The sequence below is a fragment of the Gobio gobio genome, assembly GCF_949357685.1.
Source record: "Gobio gobio genome assembly, chromosome: 8".
Classification (NCBI taxonomy): Eukaryota; Metazoa; Chordata; class Actinopteri; order Cypriniformes; family Gobionidae; genus Gobio; species Gobio gobio.
Window position 1 is genome coordinate 58,458,888 of NC_137114.1, and position 10,000 is coordinate 58,468,887.

The 10,000-nt window shown below is 47.8% G+C and overlaps 1 protein-coding gene across 3 annotated transcripts in view; it reads right to left on the minus strand.

Moving 5' to 3' along the window:
- sidt2 (SID1 transmembrane family, member 2) overlaps positions 1-10,000 on the minus strand; it is a 49,032-nt gene that overhangs the window by 3,048 nt on the left and 35,984 nt on the right. For all 3 annotated transcript variants that reach the window (XM_079824326.1, XM_079824325.1, XM_079824327.1), the window contains 3 exons: positions 5,748-5,871; positions 5,551-5,668; positions 5,133-5,269 (listed from right to left, as the gene is read on the minus strand). In XM_079824326.1, the coding sequence (XP_079680452.1) occupies positions 5,133-5,269; positions 5,551-5,668; positions 5,748-5,871 (379 nt within the window). The remainder of the gene's footprint in view (positions 1-5,132; positions 5,270-5,550; positions 5,669-5,747; positions 5,872-10,000) is intronic.

Genomic DNA, 10,000 nt, shown 5'->3' on the forward strand with positions numbered 1-10,000 from the left:
GAGTGTGCACGAGTGTGAGTATGAGTGTGAGTATGAGTGTGCGCGAGTGTGAGTATGAGTGTGAGTATGAGTGTGCGTGAGTGTGAGTGCGCGAGTGTGAGTGCGCAAGTATTAGCGTGAACATGAGTGTGAGTGTGAGTATGAGTGTGCACGAGTGTGAGTATGAGTGTGAGTATGAGTGTGCACGAGTGAGTATGAGTGTGCGCGAGTATGAGTGTGAGTATGAGTGTGCGCGAGTGTGAGTGCACGAGTGCGAGTATGAGTGTGGGCGAGTGTGAGTATGAGTGTGAGTATGAGTGTGCACGAGTGTGAGTATGAGTGTGCAAGAGTGTGAGTGCACGAATGTAAGTATGAGTGTGAGTATGAGTGTGCGCGATTGTGAGTGCACGAGTGTGAGTGTGAGTATGAGTGTGAGTATGAGTGTGCACGAGTGTGAGTGCACGAATGTGAGTATGAGTGTGAGTATGAGTGTGCGCGAGTGTGAGTGCACGAGTATTAGCGCGAACATGAGTGCGAGTGTGAGTGTGCACGAGTGTGAGTGCACGAGTGTGAGTATGAGTGTGGGCGAGTGTGAGTATGAGTGTGCACGAGTGTGAGTGCACGAATGTGAGTATGAGTGTGAGTATGAGTGTGAGTATGAGTGTGAGTATGAGTGTGAGTATGAGTATGAGTGTGCACGAGTGTGAGTATGAGTGTGAGTATGAGTGTGAACGAGTGTGCGTGCACGAGTGTGAGTGTGAGTATGAGTGTGCGCGAGTGTGAGTGCGCTAGTGTGAGTGCACGAGTATTAGCGCGAACATGAGTGTGAGTGTGAGTATGAGTGTGCACGAGTGTGAGTGCACGAGTGTGAATATGAGTGTGAGTATGAGTGTGGGCGAGTGTGAGTATGAGTGTGCACGAGTGTGAGTGCATGAATGTGAGTATGAGTGTGAGTATGAGTGTGAGTGTGAGTATGAGTGTGAGTATGAGTGTGCGCGAGTGTGAGTGCATGAATGTGAGTATGAGTGTGAGTATGAGTGTGAGTATGAGTGTGAGTATGAGTGTGAGTATGAGTGTGAGTATGAGTGTGCGCGAGTGTGAGTGCATGAGTGTGAGTATGAGTGTGAGTATGAGTGTGAGTATGAGTGCGAGTGTGAGTATGAGTGGGCGAGTATTAGTGTAAGTATGAGTGTGAGTATGAGTGTGCGCGAATATTCGTGCGAGTGTGAGTGAGTATGAGTGCGCGAGTATTAGTGTAAGTATGAGTGTGAGTATGAGTGTGCGCGAATATTCGTGCGAGTGTGAGTGAGTATGAGTACGCATGAGTATGAGTGCGAATATGAGTGCGCATGAGTATGAGTATGAGTGCGCACAAGTGTGAGTATGAGTGAATATGAGTGCGCACAAGTGTGAGTATGAGTGCGCACAAGTGTGAGTATGAGTGTGCACAAGTGTGAGTATGAGTGCGCTTGAGTATGAGTGGGAGTGAGTGTGCAAGTGAATAAGCGAATGTAAGTGTGAGTATGAGTGCGTGTGAGTGCCCACGAGTGTGATTGCGTGCACGAGTGTGAATGCACGAGTGCGAGGATGTGTGCGTGAGTGTGAGTACGAGTGTGAGTGCAAGAGTGTGAGTGAGTGCGAGTGAGTGCACGAGTGCGAGTGAGTGCACGAGTGGGAGTGAGTGCACGAGTGTGAGTGAGTGCACAAGTGTGAGTGCGCACGAGTGTGAGTGCACGTGTGTGAGTCTGAGTATGAGTGCACGAGTGTGAGTATGAGTGTGTGTACGAGTATGAGTGAGTATGAATGCATGAGTATGAGTGCGAGTGCACGAGTGTGAGTGAGTATGAGTGCACGAGTATGAGTGCGAATGCGAGTATGAGTGCAAGAGTATGAGTGCACGAGTGTGAGTGCACGAGTGTGAGTGCACGAGTGTGAGTATGAGTGCACGAGTGTGAGTATGAGTGTGAGTATGAGTGTGAGTATGAGACTGAGTGCACGAGAATGAGTGTGAGTGCACGAGTGTGATTTAGTATGAGTGCACGAGTATGAGTGTTAGTGCAAGAGTATGAGTGTGAGTGCGAGTGCACGAGTATGAGTGTTAGTGCAAGAGTATGAGTGTGAGTGCGAGTGCAAGAGTATGAGTGTGAGTGCGAGTGTGAGTGCACGAGTATGAGTGCACGACTGTGAGTGCAGGAGTGTGAGTCCACGAGTGTGAGTGCGCGCACGAGTGTGAGTGCACGAGTGTGAGTGCACGAGTGTGAGTGCAAGAGTATGAGTATGAGTGCACGACTGTGAGTGCAGGAGTGTGAGTCCACGAGTGTGAGTGCACGAGTGTGAGTGCACGAGTGTGAGTGCGTGCACGAGTGTGAGTGTACGAGTGTGAGTGCACAAGTGTGAGTGCACGAGTGTGAGTATGAGTGTGAGTGCACGAGTATGAGTGTGAGTGCACGAGAATGAGTATGAGTGCACGAGTATGAGTGTGAGTGCGAGTGCACGAGTATGAGTGTGAGTGCAAGAGTATGAGTGTGAGTGCAAGAGTATGAGTGTGAGTGCACGAGTATGAGTCTGAGTATGAGTGAGTATGAGTGTACAAGTGTGAGTGTGTGTGAGTATGAGTGTGAGTGTACGAGTATGAGTGTGAGTATGAGTGCACGAGTATGAGTGTGAGTGCACGAGTGTGAGTATGAGTGCACGAGTATGAGTGTACGAGTATGAGTGTGAGTATGAGTGCACGAGTATGAGTGTGAGTGCACGAGTGTGAGTATGAGTGCACGAGTATGAGTGTGAGTGAGTGTGAGTATGAGTGTGAGTGCGAGTGTGAGTGCACAAGTATGAGTGTGATTGCACGAGTATGAGTGTGAGTGCACGAGTGTGAGTATGAGTGCACGAGTATGAGTGTGTGTGAGTGTGTGAGTGTCAGTATGAGTGTGAGTGCGAGTGCACGAGTGTGAGTATGAGTGCACGAGTATGAGTGTGAGTGCACGAGTATGAGTGTGAGTGAGTGTGAGTATGAGTGTGAGTGCGAGTGTGAGTGCACGAGTATGAGTGTGATTGCACGAGTATGAGTGTGAGTGCACGAGTGTGAGTATGAGTGCACGAGTATGAGTGTGTGTGTGTGAGTGTGTGAGTGTCAGTATGAGTGTGAGTGCGAGTGTGAGTGCACGAGTGTGAGTATGAGTGCACGAGTATGAGTGTGAGTGCACGAGTGTGAGTATGAGTGCACGAGTATGAGTGCGAGTGTGAGTGTACGAGTATGAGTATGAGTGTGAGTATGAGTGCACGAGTGTGAGTATGAGTGAGAGTGCACGAGAATGAGTATGAGTATGAGTGTGGGTGCACGAGTATGATTATGAGTGAGTGCACGAGTATGAGTGTGAGTGCACGAGTGTGAGTATGAGTGCACGAGTATGAGTGTGTGTGAGTGTGTGAGTGTCAGTATGAGTGTGAGTGCGAGTGTGAGTGCACGAGTGTGAGTATGAGTGCACGAGTATGACTGAGTGAGTGTGTGAGTGTGAGTATGAGTGCGAGTGCACGAGTATGAGTGTGATTGCACGAGTGTGAGTGTGAGTGCACGAGTGTGAGTATGAGTGCACGAGTATGAGTGTGTATGAGTGTGTGAGTGTCAGTATGAGTGTGAGTGCGAGTGTGAGTGCACGAGTGTGAGTATGAGTGCACGAGTATGAGTGTGAGTGAGTGCACGAGTGTGAGTATGAGTGCACGAGTATGAGTATGAGTGTGAGTGCGAGTGTGAGTGCACGAGTATGAGTATGAGTGTGAGTATGAGTGTGAGTGCACGAGTGTGAGTGCACGAGTATGAGTATGAGTGTGAGTGCACGAGTATGAGTATGAGTGAGTGCACGAGTATGAGTGTGAGTGCACGAGTGTGAGTATGAGTGTGAGTGCACGAGTATGAGTGTGAGTGCACGAGTGTGAGTATGAGTGTGAGTATGAGTGCACGAGTATGAGTGTGAGTGCACGAGTGTGAGTATGAGTGTGAGTGCACGAGTATGAGTGTGAGTGCACGAGTGTGAGTATGAGTGTGAGTGCATGAGTGCGAGTATGAGTGTGAGTGCACGAGTGTGAGTATGAGTGTGAGTGCAGGAGTATGAGTGTGAGTGCACGAGTGTGAGTATGAGTGTGAGTGCACGAGTATGAGTGTGAGTGCACGAGTGTGAGTATGAGTGTGAGTGCATGAGTGTGAGTATGAGTGCACGAGTATGAGTGTGAGTGCACGAGTGTGAGTATGAGTGTGAGTGCACGAGTATGAGTGTGAGTGCACGAGTGTGAGTATGAGTGTGAGTGCATGAGTGCGAGTATGAGTGTGAGTGCACGAGTGTGAGTATGAGTGTGAGTGCAGGAGTATGAGTGTGAGTGCACGAGTGTGAGTATGAGTGTAAGTGCACGAGTATGAGTGTGAGTGCACGAGTGTGAGTATGAGTGTGAGTGCACGAGTGTGAGTATGAGTGTGAGTGCAGGAGTGTGAGTGTGAGTGCACGGGTGTGAGTATGAGTGTGAGTGCACGAGTATGAGTGTGTGCACGAGTGTGAGTATGAGTGTGAGTGCACGAGTATGAGTGTGAGTGCACGAGTATGAGTGTGAGTGCACGAGTATGAGTGTGAGTGCACGAGTGTGAGTATGAGTGTGAGTGCACGAGTGTGAGTATGAGTGTGAGTGCAGGAGTATGAGTGTGAGTGCACGAGTGTGAGTATGAGTGTGAGTGCACAAGTGTGAGTATGAGTGAGTGCATGAGTGTGAGTGCACGAGTGTGAGTATGAGTGTGAGTGCACGAGTATGAGTGTGAGTGCACGAGTGTGAGTATGAGTGTGAGTGCACAAGTATGAGTGTGAGTGCACAAGTGTGAGTATGAGTGAGTGCACGAGTATGAGTGCACGAGTGTGAGTATGAGTGTGAGTGCACGAGTATGAGTGTGAGTGCACAAGTATGGGTGTGAGTGCACAAGTATGAGTGTGAGTGCGAGTGTGAGTGCGAGTGCACGAGTGTGAGTATGAGTGTGAGTGCACGAGTATGAGTGTGAGTGCACAAGCGTGGGTGTGAGTGCACAAGTATGAGTGTGAGTGCGAGTGTGAGTGTGAGTGCACGAGTGTGAGTGCATGAGTGTGAGTGCGAGTGTGAGTATGAGTGTGTGTTCTCACCACCCCCAGCACAGAGAAGAATATAACCGCTGCCAGACATGCGTAGGCTGAGTATGCGCTGGCGTTGATGTCCGGGTGTCTCTTCTGGTACAGCTTCAACATACACAGTCCAGCAATCATGTACATGAACGACGTGTCTGAAACACAAACACACACACTAGATACAATTAGATCAGGGATTCTCCAAACTTTAAAAAAATATTTCCTTTCCCCTTAAAATTTCCAGTTAAATTCACCATGAAATGAAAGTTCATAGACTGTATTGTGATGAATTCATCCATGTGTGTTTTATTTCTTTGAGCTGGTCATGTGTAATCAGACTGAGAGTGTGTGTGCGTGTGTGTGTGAGAGTGAGTTTGTGAGTGAGTGAGTGAGTGAGTGAGTGAGTGAGTGTGAGTGTGATGTTCCTCTCACTCACCGAACTGGAAGTTGGTGTAGTTGGGACAGACGTGGTAGCAGGCACTGAGCAGCCCCTCCATCATCAGAGCGGTGCCCATGGCATAATACAGGCCGAAGTGCTTGGGGATCCCACACTCCTGAAACACACACACACACACACACGCATTAGGGCCGGGCTCTGGACAGAAGTGTGTCAGGGGTTGGGCGGAGTCTCACCAGGGCGGTGGTGTCGCTGCGCTCCATTGCGCGGTTGTGGAGGATGTCCCTCTGCAGGACGATCAGCAGGAACAGCAGCCCCAGCATCACATAGCCCAGATTACTCAGGATATTATTGAAGGAGCTGAGCAGAGATCACACCAATCATGAGTATATACTCACACTCACACTCGTGCACTCACACTCGTCACTCACACTCATGCACTCACACTCACGCACTCACACTCGTGCAGTCACACTCATACTAGTGCACTCACACTCACTCACTCACGCACTCACACTCATACTAGTGCACTCACACTCATACTAGTGCACTCACACTCACACTCGTGCAGTCACACTCGTCACTCACACTCATGCACTCACACTCACGCACTCACACTCGTGCAGTCACACTCATACTAGTGCACTCACACTCACGCACTCACACTCATACTAGTGCACTCACACTCATACTAGTGCACTCACACTCACACTCATACTAGTGCACTCACACTCATACTAGTGCACTCACACTCGTCACTCACACTCATGCACTCACACTCACACTCGTGCAGTCACACTCACACTCATACTAGTGCACTCACACTCATACTAGTGCACTCACACTCGTACTCACACTCATACTAGTGCACTCACACTCGTGCACTCACACTCACACTTGTGCACTCACACTCGTGCACTCACTCTCACGCAATCACACTCACTCTCGTGCACTCACACTCATACTAGTGCACTCACACTCATACTAGTGCACTCACACTCATACTAGTGCACTCACACTCGTGCACTCACTCTCACGCAATCACACTCACTCTCGTGCACTCACACTCAAACTCGTGCACTCACACTCATGCACTCACACTGACACTCGTGCACTCACACTCGTGCACTCACACTCACACTCGTGCACTCACACTCGTGCACTCACACTGACTCTCGTGCACTCACACTCGTGCACTCACACTCGTGCACTCACACTCGTGCACTCACACTCGTGCACTCACACTCGTGCACTCACACTCGTGCACTCAAACTCGTGCACTCAAACTCGTGCACTCACACTCATGCACTCACACTCATGCACTCACACTGACTCTCGTGCACTCACACTCATGCACTCACACTCACGCACTCAAACTCGTGCACTCACACTCGTGCACTCACACTCATGCACTCACACTCGTGCACTCACACTGACACTCGTGCACTCACACTCGTGCACTCACACTCGTGCACTCACACTCACACTCGTGCACTCACACTCGTGCACTCACACTGACTCTCGTGCACTCACACTCGTGCACGAGTGTGAGTGCACGAGTGTGAGTGCACTCACACTCATGCACTCACACTGACTCTCGTGCACTCACACTCGTGCACTCACACTCATGCACTCACACTGACTCTCGTGCACTCACACTCGTGCACTCAAACCTGTGCACTCAAACTCGTGCACTCACACTCATGCACTCACACTCATGCACTCACACTGACTCTCGTGCACTCACACTCATGCACTCACACTCTCGCACTCAAACTCGTGCACTCACACTCGTGCACTCACACTCGTGTACTCACTCTCACGCAATCGCACTCACACTCGTGCACTCACACTCATTCTAATACTTGTGCACTTAAACTCATACTTGTGCACTCACACTCGTGCACTCACACTGACTCTCGTGCACTCACACTCACTTTCGTGCACTCACACTCATACTCGTGCACTCACACTCATACTCATACTTGTGCACTCACTCACACTCGTGCACTCACACTCACACTCGTGCACTCACTCTCACGCAATCGCACTCACACTCAAACTCGTGCACTCACACTTGTGCACTCACACTCATTCTAATACTTGTGCACTCAAACTCATACTCGTGCACTCACACACGTGCACTCACACTGACTCTCGTGCACTCACACTCACGCACTCACACACTCACACTCACACTCGTGCACTCACACTCATACTCGTGCACTCACACTCATACTCGTGCACTCACACTCATACTCGTGCACTCAAACTCATACTTGTGCACTCACACTCGTGCACTCACACTCGTGCACTCTCACACTCGTGCACTCACACTCGTGCACTCACACTCATGCACTCACTCACACTCATACTCATACTCGTGCACTCACTCACTCACACTCATGCATTCACACTCATACTCGTGCACTCACTCATTCTCATACTCGTGCACTAATTCACACATACTCATGCACTCAAACTCATACTCGTGCACTCACAATCATACTCATGCACTCACTCGCACTGACACTCGTGCAATCAAACTCATACTCGTGCAACCACACTCATACTCATGCACTCACTCACACTCATACTCACACTCGTACTCACACTCGTGCACTCACACTCGTACACTCACCCTCGTGCACTCACACACTCATACTCGTGCACTCACTCACACTCATACTCGTGCACTCACACTTATACTCGTGCACTCACTAGCACTCATACTCACACTCGTGTACTCACACTCGTGCACTCACACTCACACTCACACTCGTGCACTCACTCACACTCATACTCACACTCGTGCACTCACACTCGTACACTCACCCTCGTGCACTCACACTCATACTCGTGCAATCACTCACTCTCACACACTCATACTCGTGCACACTCACTCACACTCGTGCACTCACACTTATACTCGTGCACTCACTAGCACTCATACTCACACTCGTGTACTCACACTCGTGCACTCACACTCACACTCATACTCGTGCACTCACTCACACTCATACTCAGTGTTTCCCCTAGGTTTACAGCTTTTGGGGGGGGGGGGGCCTCCCGAAACTACTAGTGTCGCGGAGCGGGAGTGTTACGGATACGTGGTGTTTTGCCATAGACAATTAATTAATTTGGTAAATAAATATAAACAACATTTATTTATACATCACACAACTATTTACAACACAACAGAGGTTGGCTTTGCTTGAGTTGTTGCTCTGGATTTTGTTGCTTTTAAGAAAAAAAACCCTAATTTTTGCCTGTTTAGGTTCGTCACCTTCTCCATTGCATTTTTACATTTTTACCATTAAAGTTCTACACGCAAATCCGTGTTTTTGTGTTTGTTGTTTTTTTGGGGGGAATATATTTCAGGGCTCAGAATTTTCACTGACCCCACCACAAAAAAAAACGACAGATAAAATAAAATAGGCCTAGTATTGTTTTTGAGCCATATAAGCTTAATAAATAAGGTTATGACTCTAAAAACTAATATCCTAACTCATATATATTTTTTATATTGTTAAAGACTGTCAGTAATAAAATAAGAACAAATAATCAAATTATGAGCAAAAGCACAAATAAATACAGCAGAACAAACATATACAAATGAAATAAACAGTAATTTTCATATAGGTCTAAACTAGATTGTCAGGTACAAAAATAGTAATCAAATGTAAAATATCACTGCATAGTCTGCATAAAAGTATATGCCACTGCATATAAATACAGATTAACCCTTATTAAAAGTTATTCAGTCAAGAGCAGTGAGTAGTTTTTTTTTTGTCTTTTGTTATCTCAATATTTATATAGCCAATGACGATATTTTCCGGCTTTCCATGTGTGTTCACTGTTATACGGTAGGGGGCGCTGTAGCGCATTTCCTGCACGAGAACAGAATCTCCTGATCAAAACACAGCCGAAGAAGCAGGAACGTGCGCTATCATAAGCAGATGCATATGTAAAATAACGCGATCATCACCATTAAACAGCATATAAATCACAACTGCCTAATGTTATTGAATGAACTGTCAACCCAGGATGAGTTATAGGACTGTGAGGCTTTGGGGTGTTGATGGACTCGATCTACAACATCTGTGTTTTGTTCATCGTTCGGACGTAGCGTTAGTCTTTTACAAAAACGTGATTTTTTCAGCTTTATGCTCAAAATGTTGCTTTTTCATGAAACTTGCAACATTCAAGTGTTGATTAAAAAAATAATGTATGAAGCTGGAATAAAACAGTGGGTCTGTTCTTTCTTTTGATATATTGCATGTTTAGATATTCTGTGGGCCATTAAAACTTGTGAAAATGACCATAAATGCTGGCGGTGACGGGCAAATTTCATGTTTACGTTCATTTAAAAGACCTAACCGACTATGTTTACGATGATACTCAACAAGACAGTCATTTTGATATAATTTTGTGTGATTATTCGCGTGCTGTGAGACGCGTGGCCGTGTGTGTGTGTGTTGTTGCTGTC